The sequence below is a fragment of the Mustela lutreola genome, chromosome 9 (assembly GCF_030435805.1).
Source record: "Mustela lutreola isolate mMusLut2 chromosome 9, mMusLut2.pri, whole genome shotgun sequence".
In the NCBI taxonomy this organism is placed as follows: domain Eukaryota; kingdom Metazoa; phylum Chordata; class Mammalia; order Carnivora; family Mustelidae; genus Mustela; species Mustela lutreola.
In genome coordinates, this window is record NC_081298.1 from 25603081 (window position 1) to 25621797 (window position 18717).

The following is an 18717-nucleotide window of genomic DNA, read 5'->3' on the forward strand; positions in this document are numbered from 1 at the left end:
GGAGCCTGGCACCGTTGCTGCAGCGGGCAGCTGGGGGAACATAGGCTGCTGCCGAGCCCCTTGCTGGCGGGGGGCTGCGCACCCGTCCTCAGGGAGCACGCCCCTTGGCCCAGGGTCTGCCGGCCAGGATGTGGGGGAGTGGGCCCTGAGAGCCCTCCCGGGGGGCACAGGGAGGTGGTGAGAGCCAGCAGGGAAGGAAGAGGCAGGCCGGTGGCTGGGGCTGGTCTCCAGGGCTCATCTATGTCAGGCAGGGAAGGGGGACGTTACTCTGAGAGCCACGGGCAACCCTCAAAGCCTCGTGTGGGGGGAGGACAGGATTAGATCCGGGCTTTGCAAAGCCCTTTTGGCACCCCCTGAACAGAATGGAGGGTCTGAGAGGGGCCAGGGGATGGCTGGAGGCAGGGAAACAGTGGGGAGCACAGGCAGGGCTCTGGGGGAGCTGGAAGGCCTCTAGTGGGCCCAGTGCGGTTGCACAACTGGGCCGCGTTTACCACCGGGGGCTCTCACACAGCGCTCCTCCCGCTCGACCCTTCTACAGGCTCCTCCGAGCCCCTGATGGCACGGCCAGGCCAGTCTGAGGCCCAGGGGAGGCCACAGGAGCGCCTGAGCCCAGGACAAATCCCTGCCCTCCTGGGAGGGACCAGCTCGAAACACAGTAAGTAAAAGACACGGTGGGTGAGACTGTGGTAAGTGCTAAGGGGAAGGAGAGAAAATGGGGCGGAGACAGGGAGTGTCCGGTGGCAGGTCCAGGTCGCAATTGTGGCTGGGGCCCGGGGAAGGCCTCCCCAGAAGGAGACTTCTTTCTGCTTGCATGAATGCTGCTGGGGGAAGAACGTTCCAGGAAGCAAACACCCGTGCAGCAGGAGCTGGAGGGCGGGTGGGGGGGGGTGGCCCCACGCAGGAGGAGGGAGACAGCCCGAGGGCTGCAGAGCTCATGGGGCCTGAAGGTCTGTAAGGATCCAGGCTTCCCTGAGGGGCTGCTACTGCGTCCTCGAGCCCCGAGGACCCGGAGGCTCTGTGGGACTCTCCGTGGAGTGGGGTCCCTCTGGCTGCCGCGGGAAGAATAGTCTGCAGGTGGCAGGGCAGGAGGGGGCCAGCAGGAGGCCGCTAGCTGGGGAGGGGGAGATCCGGATGGAGGCTGATCCAGGGGGAGGTGGGGGGCTGGCCAGGGCTGCTGGAAGCAGAGATGAATCGAGAAGTTGGAGCCAGCAGGATCTGCTGGTGCTGCCCATCTGGGATCTCTCTCTCTCTCTCTCTCTCACACACACACACACACACACACACATACACACACACAGAGCTGGAGCCGAAGTCAGGGAGGAAGGAGTTCAGGGTGTCCGCCAGTGTTTCGGCGTGGGCCGTGGGAAGGCTGGAGTTGCCATTCACTGGGATGAAGAAGGTTTTGGTTGGAACAGGTCAATGCGCAAATATCAGGAGATGGGACCAAAATCAGCTGGGGAGGCCGGGAGGGGCGGCGGGGCTCCAGGGTGGTGTCCAGGTTGGCAGTCTCGGTGGGGGGGGGGGGGTGGTTTGCCGGCAGAGGAGCCGTCTTTTAAATCAGCCAGGGAAGAAGGTAGATGGAAGAAACAGGCCCGGGCCCCCCACCCTGAGCAGTGGGGGTGAGATGCTGGCAGAAGCCGCAGAAAAGGGGCTGAGGCAGGACAGACAAGGAAGTGGAGGCAAACAGAACATTCCAACAGGCAGCAAGGAAAGAGGCTGCTGGGGGGGTCCAGGGCAGTGAGGGCAGAGAGACAGCCCTGGCTTAGCCACGCCCAGATCCTTGGTCTCCTGGGAGGGGAGGTGAAAGCCTGAGGGTTCAAGGGAGGAGAGGGAGCCATGAGGAAAGACACACTTTCAAGGAGCTCCTGTGCAAGGTGGGAGAGAAACGGAACAGCAGGGGGAGGGGATGTGGACCCCGAGAGAAAACCCAGCAGTCTGTATGTTGCTTGGGTTGAGTGGGTAGAGAGGGAAATGCTGATGAGTTCTAAGCGGGGAGAGTTGCCGGAGCAATGTCTCACGGAACACAGAGGGACGGGACCGCGCCCCTGAATCACCCCACGGACCCTGGGAGGTGAGCGATGCTACTGTTGCCACTTGACAGAGGTGGAAACTGCAGCCCAGAGAGGTTGGTTCTTCCGGCCCAGGTCACACAGCCAGGAGTGACGGCATATCCCCTCAACTCTGCCATATGTCCTTCACAGGCAGGGCTGTTGTCCTAGTTGACAGGTAAGGCCCCGAGCGGTTCAGTCATCCGTCACTGCTCAGAGCAGGCGAGGGACCAGGTTAGGAGGTAGATTTGACAAGACGTGGAGGGAGGGGTCGAGGGAGAGCATCAGGAGTGACTCTGGTACCCAGTGCAGGTGGCTGGGGGCTTCTCCTTTGGCTGGGAACTGGGAGAGGAGCAGGTTTTCAGAAGATGTTGAGCTCAGTCCAGGACGTGCGTGAGTTTTCCCATGTAGAACATGGGGCATGAGTTTTCCCATGTAGAACATGGGGCATGGTGCCGACCTCACCAAGTCAATGAGACTCAGAGGAGTAGATGTAGGTAAAGCCCTTAGGACAAGGGCCCAACGCCCAACACATGCTATGTAGTGGGTCTGTTCTCGTTATTCTGAGCTGTGTGGCTAGAGGAAAGGGGGACTTCCACCCACAAATGTACACCAGCAGCTGGATCCTGGGGGAGCCTGACAGCACGAGACAGTTGATGGGAAACTCAGGGCTGCACAGACCCTTTGGGTCCTTCCTGGAAAAGCCTCAGCTTCCTGGATTGGAAGGCCCAGCCTCCAGGGAACCTAGGGAGCCCTTGAGAAAGACCTTTTGCTTCTAGAAGCCTGAGGTCTTCAGCTATAGGGTGAGTGGCCCAACTCTCACTTTGTGGAGATGCTGTGACTGTAAGACATGCTGACAGAGCCCTGGGACCTGACGAAACTCCTGTGATCTTGGACAAGTAGCTGAGCCTCACTGGGCTTCATCTGTAAGACCTGGATGGTGCATGTGTCCCTGCAGACTGATGATTCCATCATTTCTTTGTTTTTAATTGATTTATTCTTATTAACATATAATGTATTATCTGCTTCAGGGGGACAGGTCTGTGATTCGTCAGTCTTACACAATTCATAGCACTCACCATAGCACATGCTCTCCCCAACGTCCGTAACCCAGCTACCCTATCCTTCCTGCCCCCACCCCTCAGTAACCCTCAGTTTGTTTTCTGAGATTAACAGTCTTTTATGGTTTGTCTCCCTCTATGGTTTCATCTCGATTCATTTTTTTCCTCTTTCGCCCTATGATTCTCTGCCTTGTTTCTTAAATTCCACAGATCAGTGAGATCATATGAAAATTGTCTTTCTCTGATTGACTTATTTTGCTCAGCATAACACCCTCTAGTTCCATCCATGTCATTGCAAATGGCAGGATTTCATTTTTGATGGCTGCATAATATTCCATGGTACATATATACCACTTCTTCTTCTTCTTTTTTTTTTTTAAGATTTTATTTATTTATTTGACAGAGATCACAAGTAGGCAGAAAGGCAGGCAGAGAGAGAGGAGGAAGCAGGCTCCCTGCTAAGCAGAGAGCCCGATGTGGGGCTTGATCCCAGGATTCTGGGATCAAGACCTGAGCTGAAGGCAGAGGCTTTAACCCACTGAGCCATCCAGGCACCCCTATACCATATCTTCTTTATCCATTCATCCGTCAATGATGAATGGACATCTGGGCTCTTCGACTCCATCATTCTTTAGAGCTTCCTGATTTCACTAGGTGGCAAGTCCCCAGCTATGCCTGGGGAGTTTTTCAGCTTTGAAGGCCTGTTTCTCATCAGAGCAGGACAGGGGCTGGAACCAGGAGAATGCAAGGCCACCTGGGTCTGAAGGATCTCACTTTGGGGCAGCCCTGCCCCAGGCACACTCTGAGGTGTCTAGGGTAGCATGTTGATTGGCCTGTGTTTCACTGATCCAGGACAGAGGAGGTGTGGGGCCCATTTTCCAAGTGTCCCCATTTTATGGTGAGTAAACTGAGCCTCAGAGGAAACACAACCCACTTACCCTCAGAGCACTCCTCTTGCCACAACTCCAGGCCTCCCTGAGGTGTTGGCTCTCAGCATGCAGATATCAGACCCTCAAGGGCCTGCATAAACCTCTGCCCTAGGATGTCCATTCAGTCCCAGGCTGTGGCACCTCCCATGTGTCAGGCCCTGTACTGGGCACTGGGGACACTGAGAGGACTAAGATTGGGTCCTAGCCTCCTCTGGTGGAAAAGACACATGTGAACAGAAACACAGACGTTAAAGAGAAGGAGAGAGTCATTCTGATCTAAGGATCTGGAGAGGCTTCCTGGAGGAGGAGGCACTGAGATGGATCTGGAATACCAACGGTAACTATTACCGTCTTTTGAGCAACATCCTCGGGCTTCAGGACACAGTCTTACGGTATCTTTCCGGTCCCCATTACCTTAGTCCCATTTTAGAGATGAGAAGAGTGAGGACCAGAGAGCGGATGTGACAGGTCCAGGGTCACATGCTTATGAGAGGGGCCTGATCCCATTCCCATGAAACACCCTTCCTGGACTGAGGAGGCAGGGGAAGACTCCCTACCCCGACAGCCTCAACCCAAGAGGCCCAGGTCTTCCCCTGGCCATGTCCCCAGCACCCAGTTTCACTTCCCAAAACACAGACCTATTTTGGATCCTGCTGACTTCCTTTCTCACTCATGGCCGTTCAGGCTCTGAGGACTGGGCAACCGTAGAATGGACCTGGTGCCCCTGGGCCTTTCCCAATGCCCCTCTTACACCACCGCCGTGGAGCCCTCTCCGTGCCGGGCGCTGGGGCTCCTCAGGGAGGGCTGACCACAGGGGGCTGGCCGGAGCCGCTCCCCACCCCGCCGCCTCCCGCAGCCTCTGCTCCCAACCTGCTCCCAGCCCCAGCTGCCGGGGTCCAGGTCCCAGCCCCACAGTGTCCTGGCTCCATGACCTCAGGTGGATCCTCACCCATGCTGAGCCTTTGCCATAGGATAAGTCAAGTAAATAGTGTCTTATAAAGTCAGGTGAAGTACAGAGAAAACGAAGCTGAGAAAGGGATGTATGTGTGTGGTGGGACAAGGGATTGTCATTTTTAACTAGGGGGGTGGTCACAGGAGCCTGAGAAGGTGACATCGGATGACCTGGAGGAGGTGATGGGGCCAGCCCTGCAGAGCCCCGGGAAGGGTGCGACATGTGCACATGTCGGGAGGCAAGAACACCGACTCGGCCAAGAGGAGAGCGGGGGATGCCCTAGGGGCCATGGGGCCAGACAGGCACAGGGAGGCCGGGGCATGAAGGCCTCAAGGGCCAAGGTCAGATCTTTACTAGGAGAGAGGCAGGGAGCCGCAAGAGGCCTCAGAACAGGGGAGGGACAGTCTCCCTCCAGCTGTCTTACAGAGGGTACGCTGTGTGCCAGGGTGGGGGCAGGCAGAGGTGGGTGCCGCCATCCTGGGGGTGGGCAGCAAGGCAGGGAGAAGGGGTCAGATTCTGGTTATATTTCGAAAGTGGAGCCGAAGGGGTTTGCTGACTCATCAGGTGGCAGGACGAGAGACAGGAGGCTTTCCAGGCTGAGCAGTGGGAAGAATGGGGTTGGTGTTTGCTCAGAGAGGGAGGCAGTGGGAGGGACCGACTGGCGAGTGGAAATAGGGATCTCAGGCTTGGAGTAGTGACGTGGAGTTAGCAGGTGGGCAAGCAGGTCTGGAGGTCATGGGACAGGAGCAGCGTCCGTGCCTCCTCCCTGGCCTCCCTCTGCCCCTCCCGCCCTCTGAGGGCCCAGTGCTGGATAGATCTTTCCAGTCCAATCACTTCCTATTGCTGTGGCCTATAGCCCAAACTCCTTGCCTGGCCTGGTCCCAGCCCCCCTCTCCAGCTTCATCTCCCTTCAGCCATATTTTGTGCCAGCCTCAGGGCCTTTGTACTTGCCCTGCTGGGTTCTGGTCTGTGCCTTACCTGCTTGGTAGCCCTGGATGTGGCTCATCCTTTCTCTGGGCCTCGGTTTCTCCATCTGTAAAAGGGGAAGCTTGGAGTCCTTGAACCCTAATGAGGGTCCATAAGTTTCCACACTTCTCAGCTTTGGGTGCCACCAAGAAGCTACCCTTTTTTGCTCTGTTTCTGCCTGGTGAGACCCTGGGCAAGATGCTTCATATTCCCCACTCCCCTCTGTCTCACCTGCCTTCCAGGGTCTGTCGCCGGTGCTGGCTGCTGGAGGAGGGACACATGGTCCCTGGGATCTGGTCCTGGAGGAGAGGAACGTTTCAGAGACACCTGTGTGGCTCAGGTAAGACCTTCTGCACTCAGAGCCCCACCAGCAGAGTGGTGCACCTGATTGCTGAGAGGTCCGGTGACGGCAGAGTGCCTGGCTCACTACCCATCGTACCGGGGAGCCAGTCCGGCCCTCACAGAGCTTGCCCAGCTGGCACTAGGCAAATGGTGTGCTTACCAAGTTGGGTACACCCAGGATCCCGGCCCAGGGGAGATGGGGGCTCTAGCTGCACCTTCCCCTGACACCCACTGCCCAGGTTCATTCTCCTTAACCTGCGAAGCCCATGGGGCCCAGGGCCTCCTTCTGGGGCTCCACCCAGGCTAGCAGCTCTAAGGATGGGTTGGAATCAATCAGGTGAATTCATGGCAAGAGGGGAAGGGTTTGGGCCAAAACCCTGGAGTAGGTGGAGTAGGAGGAAGTGACATGTCCAGGGTCACATGGCCTGTGAGAGGGGCCTGAGCCCATTCCCAAGGCCCTGACAAATTCAAGAAAACAAAGGAAGATCCGTGTTATCTGGAACTTCCAGCGATGGCTGGGGGGGTGGGTGGGGGAGCAGGGGTCAGACCTTCCTGGGTCAGTCATGGGTTTCCCAGTTTCAGGAGAGAAGTGATCTTGGAAATCATCCAAAGTCCTCATGATATAGATGAAAAAAGAGATTAACCTGGGTAAGGGACATGGCCAAGGTCAAAACAAATTGGGGTTAGACCCGGGATTAGAATCCAGACTTTCTAACATCTGCCCATGGCTCTTTCTGCATCTGGTGAGTGGCCCAAGAGAATGGGGAGAAAATAAATTGTTAATTCCTACTATGTCACACACACACACACACACACACACACACACACACACACACACACTTCACCCTGGGGCTCTCGCCTGTAAGTCAGGGCCACAGCCCTAGGAATCCCTTCCAAACAGAAAGGATTTGGAGGAAATGGAACCTAGGAGGTCATTTGATCCAGACTCCTGCCACTGGCTTCAAGGCTTCATCCTATTGTCTCATCTGAAATCCTCTGCAGTGAGTAGACATTATAATCCCCATCTTATAGATGAGAAAACCAAGAGGAGAAAATGAGACACTGACCTCAAGTCCCACAGTAATCATCAGCCAAAGCTGCCTTGACTCCCACTTGAGTATTCTTTCCAAGGTCATACACAGCCCAGGTTTCAGCTATCTGGCAGGAGGAAGTCCTTCCTATTGTCTAACTGAAATCTCTCCTGTTTTACTATGTCAGCTTTCCCTTGTCTGGATGCCTGAAGATGTGGAGAAGCACTATGATCCACCTCACAGTTCTTGACTATTATTGTAGAGGGCACAGAGCTAGAGGTAGGAGACTCAGAGGCACCCCCACCCCGACCCCTAGGGCTGAGCCCATGAAGATGCTTTGCTGGGTGGGGTGGGGGAAGTAGCCAGGCCATTTGCCATAAGGGCCTTCCCTCTACAGGGAGGTTCTGGGAAACCTCTAGAAAGAATTCCCTGGGGAAGAAGTCCTTCTGGATCACCCCAAGGACACAGGCTCTCCCCAGGATGTAGCTGCCAGGGGACTAGCTCGCGGCCAGCAAGCAGCGGAACCCAAGGCCTTGGATCCACCCCCATGGTCAGAGGCGGCCTTGCGTTTCCTCCACACACACGCCGGTTCGACTTGCTTGTCAGAAACCACTCAACAAAATCCAATTTATGGAACCAATATGAAGTGGGGGAAAATGCTTCTAAACAAAAAATGTTGTTTTCAAATCAAGGAGGACGAAGGCCCAAGAGCTGGACATCTGGATGAGCAGGCCCGGTGCTAAGACCCAGATTCAACCCTGCGGAGGGCAGCCTGGGCTGGACCTGGCCTCTGGTTGGCCTCTTTCTCCGGAGAGACCCACAGCTCCCCCAAGATGTCAGCACTTGGTGTGCCCGGTACTGAGAGAGCTGAGGTCGCAGAGATGGTGGTAATGTCCTGAGGGCCTACGGTGTGCCAGCCACTGTGCTAAGTGCTTCCAGATGGACCACTTCACTGGACCCCTCCCAGCTACCCCCACGAGGTAGGTGCTGCTAGGGTCAATGCTGTACCCATGAGGAAATCCAAACTCAGAGAGGCTAAGTCACTTGGCCAAGGTCATACCCTCAGTGAGAGGGGGTAGAACACTCAAGTGCAAGCAGTCTGGCTTCAGAGACCCTTAACACTGACATTTTGCTACGGAGGTGACTGGTCCCGAGCAGGGGCCTGTGGTGCCCAGGAACAGAGGTATGGAGGAGAGAGCTCTGGTTGAGACAGCTAGAGGCTGGACCCCAGGCCCTGTTCTGCTGTCAAATGCCTAGGAGTCCTTGTCCTTCTCTTGTCCCTCGTCATTTCTGAAATGGGGCAGTTGGGTGAGATGATTCAAAGCTGGGACAGAGTTTCACAGTGCCCACGAGCACATTAAAGGTTCTGAGAAGTCCTGAAGTAAAGAAAACCCAGTGAGGGGTTAACTGGAAGCGTTGACCAGCAGAAAGGGTTACCTAAAGATTCACAACCTTGAGCTGAACTCGTATCAGTAAGTCAGTAAGTTGACAGTTGTTACCGGGCCCTTTGGGAGATCAATGGGCAAGACATGATCCTGTCTTTGAGGAGTGCCTTCTCTGGAGAGAAGGTAGCCAAGTCGAAGGTAATGACCACCCTGTATGGTCACTGCTCTGAAGGAGACCAGCCCGGGATCCTGAGGTGCCAGGGGAAGAGGCACCTCACCCTGCCTGAGGGCCAGGGGAAGTATGGCAGAGAAGTTAACAGTCAAATAGGGTTTTAAAGGATGAGTAGGAGTTCTCCAGAAGAGAATTAGAGAGGAAGGGCAGCCCCAGTGGTGGGAACAGCATATATGAGTCCGTCATTGTTAGGGTTTGTGGTTGCAGGGGATGTTGGCAGAGTGGGGGATGGGGTGGGGGAGGGCTGGAACAGGATGGTGGAAGGCCTTGAATGCTAAACCAAGGAGTTCAGACTGTATTGTGGGGCATACTAGAGGTCATAATTGAGAGAAGAGACCCTTTGAGTTGGGGTGGAAGGGAAAATCTATAGGCCAGGAGTCCACTGAGGGGGCTGGTACTGCTGTCTGGGCCAGACCAGAGGAGGCCCAGACTGCACTGAACAGATGGTCCATCTGACAAGGATTTTTGGTTTGCAAGAAATCCAGCACAAAGAGACCTCGATGAAAATGAAAAGGGCCTTCAAGCCTGACTGAATCCAGGGGCTCCAGTAGTGCTGTCGGAAATCTGGCCACAGTCACACGGGCTTAGGGGTTGCTGTGTCTTCCACGGCTAGTGTTCAGGTCAGTCATGCTCCAGCTATGTGCTCCGAATATGGGGAAGGGGTATTTTCTCAGAGGAACTTCAGATGACCCTGAGAAGGATGTCGCTCGGCAGGGGAAAGCGACAGCTGCCCATGGTGGGTGGTGTCACTGGAGGATGCCCTGACTTCGCCCTGGCCCTTGAGGCCTAGACAGACACCTGAGGCCAGAGGGGGTGGGGCGAGGGTGGTCAGGGTGGGCTTCACGGAGGAAAGGAGCCCGGAAGGGAGACTGGTATGGTGAGTAGGACTGCAGTGGGTTGAGTGGGATCTCCAGGAGGAAGGATCTGTGAGAACAAAGACACGGAGGTGAGAGCGAGCAGGAGGTGTTCTGGAGCGGGTGAACACAAGGAGCCCTGAGGGCTGATGAAAGGGGGCGGGGCGGGGGGGGGGATGAGGCTGGGCCTGACGTCAGAGGTGCTCCTATGCCAGGCCCTCTGGCCCAACCGGCCAGCCTCTTCGAACACCCAGGTCAGGGGGAAGCAGCGGCTTCATCGCTCGATAACCTCCCATGGCTCCCCATGACCCTCCCGTGAGGTCAAAAGCCTGGCCAGGCATTCAAGGCCCCAGCATGCCCACTGCCACCTTATAGGGAGCCTAGGCTCCTCCGGGAGCCATGCCCACCGCACTGCAAACACATCCTTCCCTTTCTACGTAGACTTCAAGCCTTTGCTGGGGGTATTTCCCTGCCTTGAATCACACTCCCTGCTTGCTATTTCTACCCATCCTCTGTAAGCCAGCTAGAGGCCTCTGCCTCCAGGAGGCCTTCAGGAAAATGGGCCTCCACTCACTTCTCACACTGGAACTCCCAGAGCCCTTTATTTATTTAGCTAGTTGGGTTTTTTTTTACACACGCCCTTCGACCAACCTGTCTGGTGGGTGCAGGGTGGCCGTCTCATGTGCCTGGGCCTTGGAGCTGGTCAGATCTGGGTTCAAATTCTCCCTGTGCCCCTCACTATCCATGTGACCTGGAGCACATCATTTGACCTCTCCTTGAGGACAAACAGAAAATACAAGTAAGGCCTCATAGGAGGCTTCAGTGTGGTTATATGGAAAAGGTTCCCGGCATGCAGGCTCTCCCGCAGCTCTCACCACCCTTTTTTGCAGTTGTTCAATTAGGAATTATGTCCATCTCACCCTCTATGAGCTCAGGCCAGGAAGGGACCACACCTGGTTTTTTTTTTCGTAGTCCCTCAGTGCCTGGAACATAGTAGGGGATTTGTAAGGGCTGACCTATCTGTTTTCCTGGGCCATGTGGATCCATTGTCCCCATTCTACTCTGCCTGCATGAGGCTGGGGGTAGGCCCCCCTGGCCCCACACCTGCTCCCCGAGGCTGACCCGGCGAGCTGCTAGGTGCCAGCATCCAGCATCAATAAATTACTGGCAAGTTCAAGTGACGGGACAGATCCAGTGTCAGCTTCCTCTGTGTCATGCAGGTAGGCTCAGGCCCAGGGGCTCCCCTCCCAGAGCCTTTCCCACCAAGGGCACCATCAGAATAATAGAATTGCACCTACTATGGGCCAGGCACCCTCTGGGCACTTTGCACCACATTTGACTGACGCCTCACAGTGATTTTACATGTGGGGAAGCTGAGGCTTGATGAAGGGAAGTGACTAGCAATAGACAAAATTAATAACAGAAAGACAAGCCTCTTTCCTTTCTAATTCGACATAAATGTGCTAGGATCTCATTGCAACTCTAGTTATCATACACACTTGGGGTTTCTTCATTCATTTATTCAACAGCAATGTATGAAACACCTACTATGTGCCAGGCTATTCTGGACTCGGAGATCCTGCCGCCGAGAGAGAATCCCTACCCTTTTGGAACATGCGTCCCACTGCATGAGATGAATAGAAACAAGGAAACAAATAAATCCATACATTACAAGGTGCTCCTGGGTCTGTGGAGGTGAACGAAGCAGGGCAAGGGGAGAGAATCACTGGGGGGGCTACTTTGAAAAGGGCAGTCAAGGAGGGCTCCTCTGAGGAGGTGACATTTGAATGAAATTTCTTGTCTCTTTATGCTTTCATTTCTGGAGAAGGGAGATGCTGGATTCAGAAGATTTGCAAACTCTGTGAGGTGGGTAGAATGCCTTCCTGATGGACTGTGGTTCCCTGGGCACCATGGCCCGGGCCATTGTAGGCACAGAGACATCATTCTTCCTCTGCCCTTTGTCCTGAGTGCCTCTGTCCTAGGAGCCCTTGGGTAGGGCTTCGCAGAGATGCTCGTCTGAGTCTCTCTGCCTTGTGTTCCATGACACCATTTTGTTTTCAAATTCTCAACCCATCTGTCCTCATCTTTGAAAAGTTGGCTATTCCCTGAGCTTCAGGAGGGCTGGGTCCAGGTCCATCTCATTTAGTGCTGTGTTTCCAACACTCGGCATGACGTCCAGCGCACGGGGACACTCACAACGGAACATCCAAATACATGGTAGAGAGACATTGTCACCATAAGAGCTGCCGCTCGCTGGGTGCTTGGTCTCACAATAGCCCCGTGAGTTAGGGTTACTTATTACCCCCACTTCACCAGTGTTGCAAACTGAGGCTTGGAACAGGGAACCCGTGTCAGGCCACGCGACAGAGGGCTGAGACGGGTCGGTAAGGTTGTGGCAAGGAGGACGGAGAAAAACGCCGTCGACCTCCATCTGAGCTGTGCCTTTTAGAACCAGCCCGTTTATTCTTTCATTCATTCCCTCACTTGTAAAACATGTATTCCTTTACTCAAGAATCACTAGACCTCAGCTCGTGTGCCGGGCCCTGGTAGGTACGGGTAACCAGGCAAACGTGAGATTGCAGTGGTTCTCAGTGGTTCTCAGAGCCCAGGTGTCTGTGAGCAGCCATGGGAGCCCCCGAGCCAAACCAAGGGATCAGGAAGGCTTTCTGGGTGAGGTGGGCCTGGAGCAGCAGGGCTGGGAGGGGGGTGCGCACGTCGGCTGCAGGAGGAGGTGCTTTGGAGTGGAAGGTGACAATGGCTGCAGGAGCTCTTGGCAGAAGGGGCAACAGCTCCCAGTGATGGAAACCACCTCTCCCTGAGGCTCCGAGGACTTCCTGCTCCCCCCAGCTTCTGGTGGCTTGGCCAGGCTGGGGTAGGGCTACCTTGCCTCTGAGTTGTAGGCATTCCTGCTCATCTGGGCCCAGAGTCAGGGCTCAGTGAAAGATGGGTGATATGTGCCAAATTAGCTAAAGGCTCTGCCTGTGGCCCTGAGTCTCTTCCCTGCTGCGGGACTCAGTTTACCCACCTGTAAAAGGCAGAATTTGTGTTGGATACTCTCTGCAGACCCTGCATGGGTAACCTCTTGTGACCCAGGACATTCCTGTCAGCATCTCAAGTGGCCACAAGCCGTGGGGACCTGAGTTCCCTGTGCTTCAATCCCAGCTTCCCTTGGACATCTGTACTGAGGGCAAAGAAAAAATCTGAGGGATCTACTGACCTTGATTAATGGGACGGTCTACTTTGTCCTTTCAGCAGGTGGCTGGAATGGGAAGAAGGGAGGAGCAGTTGCCCCCTAGGACCACGACTGCCCCCCTTCCCGAAGTTCCCACCCAGCATGCTCTGGGGCAGGACCCCGGCTAAAGGACCACTGACAATGAATAGGCTAGAGGTCTGGGGATGTTTTGGCAGAAGTGGGTTTGGGCTGCTGTAGGCCTCTCTCATTCTGCTCGGCCACCTCCACGTTTTCCTGGTACTTTTTGGGGCACGAGGCTGAGATGTGCCTAGTATAGAGTAAGCTGACATACAAGAGGAGAAAGCAAGGTCTCTGACCTCCAGGGCCCTTGATCACAGACCCCAGGCCCTCCACACCTCACTTCTTCTCTACTACTTAGTCTCTCCCCTCTTTACAATTCACCAGTGGCTTCCCATCACACTTCAATTCAAAGTTTTTCCTATGGTGTCCTGCATTCCAACCCCTCCTCACTCACTTCACTCTTGGCCACGCTGGCCTTCTTTCAGCTTCTGGAAAATGCCGATCTCTTTCCCACCTCAGGGCCTTTGCACGTACCGTTCCCTTTGCCAGAATGCTCTTCCCTCAGAGTGTAGCATAGATGGCTCCTTGACAGTGAACTCAAATATGTTCAAATATGCCACCTCAGAGGGGTCTTCCCTGAGCCCCCTAAGAAAAGCAGTCACTTGTGTTCATTTGCTCTCGCAGCTCTATTTCCAACAAGGCCCTTTCCCTAAGATGTAATTATTATTTCTTTAATGATTTCATTTTCTATTTTTTAATGATTTTATTTTAAAGATTTTATTCATTTATTTATTTGACAGAGAGAGACACACAGAAAGAGAAGGAACAGAAACAGGGGGAATGGGAGATTCCCAGTGGATTCCCGCTGAGCCAGGAGTCCCTTGAGGGGCTCCATCCCAGGATCCTGGGATTATGACCTGAGCTAAAGGCAGACACTTAACAACTGAGCCACCCTGACGCCCCTGATGGGTTTATTCTGATGGGGAGCAGCCAACTGAGACCGGTGGTCGTGAAGAATACCCATGGCAAATAGTGGTCAGGATTCCAGCCCAAATCTGTTTGACTACCGGAAGTCCATGTTCTTTTCACTGGGCTAACACCTTCTGCCACACTAGAACTCAGCCCAAGATGGGTAACCAGGTTTCTAGATTCTGAAAGGCAGGCAAAGACCCAGATCACCTGGATGGGTGGCCTGGCTTAGGGTTTACTGACATGGGTCTCGGAACTGAAGAGAGAGACCCAGGCTCAAGTAGGTACCACAGTACATTTGCTGAGAATGACCATTAGCGTTCCTGGGCCAGGGCACTCTTCTTCTCAGGAAGGAAGTCAGTGGGCTTAAGTGTCAAGGGGTATATTGGCAAAGTCAAGGCACAGGCTTCTGAATCATGCAGGAGCCCCTGCACCTCTGGGGCTGGGTGACCTTTAGGCAGTGCCTTCCCTTCTATGAGCCCCAGTGGTCATCTCTAAAAAATGGGCATGCCAGCCTGGAACCAAAAAGAGCTCTTGGGAAGATGAAGAGGAAAAACGACTATGGAGTTGTTGGTGTATATAAAGTAACATGGAAATGTAAATTATCTAAAAATAAATCTTCTATGTGAAATGCAGAGCAAGGTTGGGACTTGAAAGACCTCTTTGGTTCTTTTAGCATTTATTGGCACCTACTGTGTGCTTGGTGCTGTGCTAGGGCCTGGGCACGTAGGGATGAGTCAGACATGGGCCCTGAACATCTGGAACTGTCTGTCTACTGGGAGAAGTGAGGCAGGCACTCCAGTGCCGGGATTCCTCCCAGGGCGACCGCAAAGGAGAGACTTCCTGTGTGATGTGGTAGCAGGAGACAGGCAGCCCTGGGCTGAAACCCTCCCCTCCTCCCTGCATGACCTTGAGCAGGTCAGGCTACCTCTTCAGGCCCCAGGCCTTCATCTGCAAAATGGGCCAATACCCTCTGCCTCTGAGATGCCAGGACATGGCGTACTGTAGGTTTGGAGTGGGGCATCTTGGGACAGGGTAGCCACTGGTTCCTAGACAGGAAATGGCCCTGCCCTGGTCAAAATCTGGGACTGGGCTTTGAGTGGGGACTTGCCCGCAGGAGTGGCCTGGGAACATAGGGGTGGGCCTCAGGGAAGACTAAGGAGAGAAGCCGAGTAATTCCTCAGGCCCAGTTAGGAAAGGAGGGCAGAAATTCTAGGGAATCGGCCTGTGCCTTTATTTATGTTCCTGATTGCATTCAGGGGGAGGGGGCCAGCTCTACCCAAGGTCAGCCCTGCCCAGAGAGGAAGGGGGTAGGGGGTCACCTCAGTTTACTCAGCAAGAGATTCTGGGTCTCAGTGCACCCATGAAGGCAGGGTGTCTTGGGATGAACTTGTGGGTGTGTTGAATGTGGCCTGAAGCCTTGGTGGGGTTGGCCTGAATAAGGCTAAAGGCCAATGTTGACAACTTCCCTGGGGCCTGGGGCTGTCCCAGAGCAGTGGGGCTGGCAGAAGTAAGGCCGTCCAAACTTCGGGGAATTCGGGGTGAGGGGAGAGGGAAGGAAGTTTGGGCCCCCAAAGGGCGGCAGTTTGGGGTTTCCCAGGGGAACACTGCTCTTCTGGCGCTGGGCTCCCACCCGAGAAAGGAGGCCAGTTGCGGGAAGGAGGGAAGAACGCCTGCCTTGTACCGCCCGCGCGGGGCTAAAATCGGGCGGGGCCGCCCGGGGAGGCCGGAACGCCTGTGGCCGGGCGGGGTCTGCGCCCTACTCCCTGCGAGACCGCGGGGTCCGGGCGCAGCACGGCCTGCGAGGCTCGGGGCCAGGCCCGGCCAGAGGGAACTCAGTCCCTGGGCTGGGCACTGCGCGCCTGCGGCTCCTGCCCTCTTGGAGGCTGCGGGCGCGGCGGCCCCTGCGCCCCCGGGGGCCGGCCCGGGGCGGGGTCTGGGTCCCGCGGGCGGGCGCGGGAGCGGGGAGGGGGGGGGACGGCGGCGAAGGCTGCGACGCTCTAACAGGTGGGATCCCGCGGCGTGGTGGAGGCGGGCGCGGGAGGAGGAGGAGGAGGAGGAAGAGCAGCGGCAGCGGGAGCCTGAGCAGGAGCAGGATGAGCCGCGCGAGCTGACAGCCGCCGCCGCCGCCGCCCGCGCCCAGGCTCGGTCTCGCTCTCCGCGCCCGGAGCCGCTCCCCGCCTCCCGCCTCCCCCGGCCGCCCGCGGGGCGGCCCGCCCCCTCTGCACCTCCGGGCCCGGAGCTGCCTCCATCGCTCCCGCATCCCGGCCGGGGGGGAGGAGGAGGCGGAGCAGGAGGCGAGCCGGAGCCGCCGCCGCCAACGCCGCCGCTGCCGCCGCCCGAGCAGGACAGAGCGCGCCGCAGCCCCGCGCGTCCGGCCGCCGCCCGTGCCCATCAAGCAGCCGCGCCGGAGCCACACCGCGGGACAGCTCGGGCCGCGGCGCGCCCCGGCCCGGCCCAGCCCAGCCCAGTCCCGGCACCGGGCGGCCCGGCGGCCGGCCCGCCCCCGAGGGCGCCGGGCGCGGCGGGAGGATGCCGAAGCCGACGCTGCTGCTGCGCGGGGGCTGGGAGCGCGAGCGCAGCCCCGGGGACTCGGAGCTGGGCCGCCAGTTCCGGGACTGGTGCCTGCGCACCTACGGCGACTCGGCCAAAACCAAGACGGTGACACGCAGCAAATACCAGCGGATCGCCGAGGTCCTGCAGGGCGGCGGCGGGACCGGCGCGGGCAGCGGCCCGGCGGCCGGCGAGAAAGGCAAGTTCCAGTTCTGGGTGCGCTCCAAGGGCTTCCGCCTGGGCAGCGGCCGGGAACCCAAGATGGGCCAAGTGGTGTATGTGCCGGTCAAGACGGGCTCGGTGAGTGCGCGCGCGGCGGCCGCGGGCCGGTCCCGCCGCGGGGCTCGGGGCGGGCGGGGGCGGGGTGTGGGGGTGTGGGGGTGTGGATGTATGTCCGAACGTGTGTCCCTGAGGTTGTCCGTGGGTCTGGCCCGCCCGGGGCGCACGCGTCCCTGCTCACCCGCCCGCCCCGGCCCGCCCAGACAGCGCTCCGGGTTCGGGGCGTCCCTGCCCCCCTCTGCGCCGCTGCCCGGGCCGTGGCCGTGCCGGGCGGGCTGTCCCGGGTAGCTCACCCCAGCATGTTCCGTCCTCCCGTCCCCTCCCCCAGCCAGCAGGCGGCTGCTCCGAAGCCTGAGCCTCCCCCCCGCCCGCCCCGGGGCTGCCTGTCCCGGGCGCCTCGCGCTCCCGCCCCCGGGCCGGCTGGGCGGTGTGTGTGTGTGTATGTGTGTGTGTGTGTCTGTGTGTGTCCGTGTGTGTGTGTGTCCGTGTGTGCGTGTGTGTGTGGAGGGTGGTGCCGCGGGAGGGGGGGGCAGGGGCCGCTACGGGACGGGGAGTCCACTCGGCTCCCCAGCGCCAGGGGAGGGGGCCCGCCCCGGCACTGTCTCCCCGACCCCACCCGGGGCTGGCCCGGGGAGGGGCGGCCCGAGCCGCAGCCTGGCGCAGGAGCAGCCTCGCGCGGGTGGGTGGGGCGCCCCCTCCGCCCCCCGGGCCCCTAGCTCCCCCCTCCCCGGGACGGGGGCGGCCTGACCTATCCATCCCTCCCCTCCCCCGTCCCCGGGGCCGGCCCGGTCCGGGCGGGGTGGCGTGGGGGAGGGGGCGGGGAACCGCAGCCGCCGGGAGGGAGGAGGCGGGCGGCCGGGCGGGGGCGTCCCCTCCGGCCCGGGGCGCCCTGGAGAGGGCGTGCGGCGCGGGCCCCGCGGCTCCCCCGCCGGGACCTCATTGTTCTGCAGCGGGTGGGGGCTGGGGGGGGCGGCTGCTCCCCGGGCGCTGCTGAGCTTTGAACTTTCCGTCGCAGAGACCCTCCATTAGTGCGTTCAGCCCCCGGCCCGGCCCGGCCCGGCCGGCCTCCTTCCCTGCCCCCCTCGCTCCCTCCCCGGCCTCGCCCGGCCCGAGCGAGCGAGCCGGGCCGCCCCGCGCCGGCCTCCCTCCCTCCCTCGCTCCCCCGCTCCCCCCTCCGTGCTCCTCCCCCGTCCGGCCCGCCCGCCCCGCGCTCAGCCCCGTCCCCGGCCGGAGCGGGCTCTTCACACACAATTGATTCGGTCGTTACGAAAAGTGCACTTGTCCCCTCCCCCTCCGGCGGCCGCCCGGGCCCGGGCCCGCGGGGTGAGGGGGCCGCGAGGGAGGGAGGCGGGAGCCAGGGAGCGGATCCGGAGGCGCCTCCCCCCCGCGCCTAGGGGACGGGGCTGCAGGCCGCGGGGAGTGGGGAGCCGTGAGCGCGGAGGGCGGGCGGCCCATCTGCGAGGAGCGCTGATAACCGCGCCGCGGCCGCTGCGGCCGCCAGCAGCCCATCTGCGCCGCTGCCGCCTCCGGCCGGACCCGAAGCATGGGGCCGGGCCAAGGGGTGCGCCGGGGCTGGATTCCCGGAGGGTGAGGCTGGAGCAGTGGCCCACCCCGCGCGAGTCAGGGACCCCCCTCCCCAGCCCCAATCAGTACTCTCCCCCCAACCCCGGGAGTGTGGGTCATTGTCCCCTCCCCTGATTGAGTCAGGGACCCCTCCCCCAGCCCAAATCAGTGCCCGCTTGCCCATACGGGGTGTAAGGGCCATTGCCTCTTCCCAGCTTAGGTCAGTCTTCCCCACCCTGCCAGTTCCATACCCCCTTGGGTTCCCCCCATCTTGGGCTAGTGTCCCCAGTCTAAGTGTTG

At 58.5% G+C, this 18717-nt stretch overlaps 1 protein-coding gene and 1 long non-coding RNA gene across 2 annotated transcripts in view; both read left to right on the forward strand.

The window, feature by feature from the left end:
• The first annotated feature begins 535 nt into the window (after window positions 1-535).
• On the forward strand, window positions 536-11455 carry LOC131807647 (uncharacterized). The gene is made up of 5 exons (XR_009344571.1): window positions 536-655; window positions 6199-6296; window positions 7517-7608; window positions 8022-8309; window positions 11330-11455. It is a non-coding gene; the product is annotated as an uncharacterized LOC131807647 (long non-coding RNA).
• Window positions 11456-16517: 5062 nt separating this feature from the next.
• The window catches only part of NOL4L (nucleolar protein 4 like), a 131195-nt gene continuing 128995 nt past the window's right edge, over window positions 16518-18717 (forward strand). Inside the window, exon 1 of the mRNA XM_059133570.1 lies at window positions 16518-16875. Coding sequence (XP_058989553.1) covers window positions 16555-16875 — 321 coding nt within the window. The 5' untranslated portion in view covers window positions 16518-16554. The remainder of the gene's footprint in view (window positions 16876-18717) is intronic.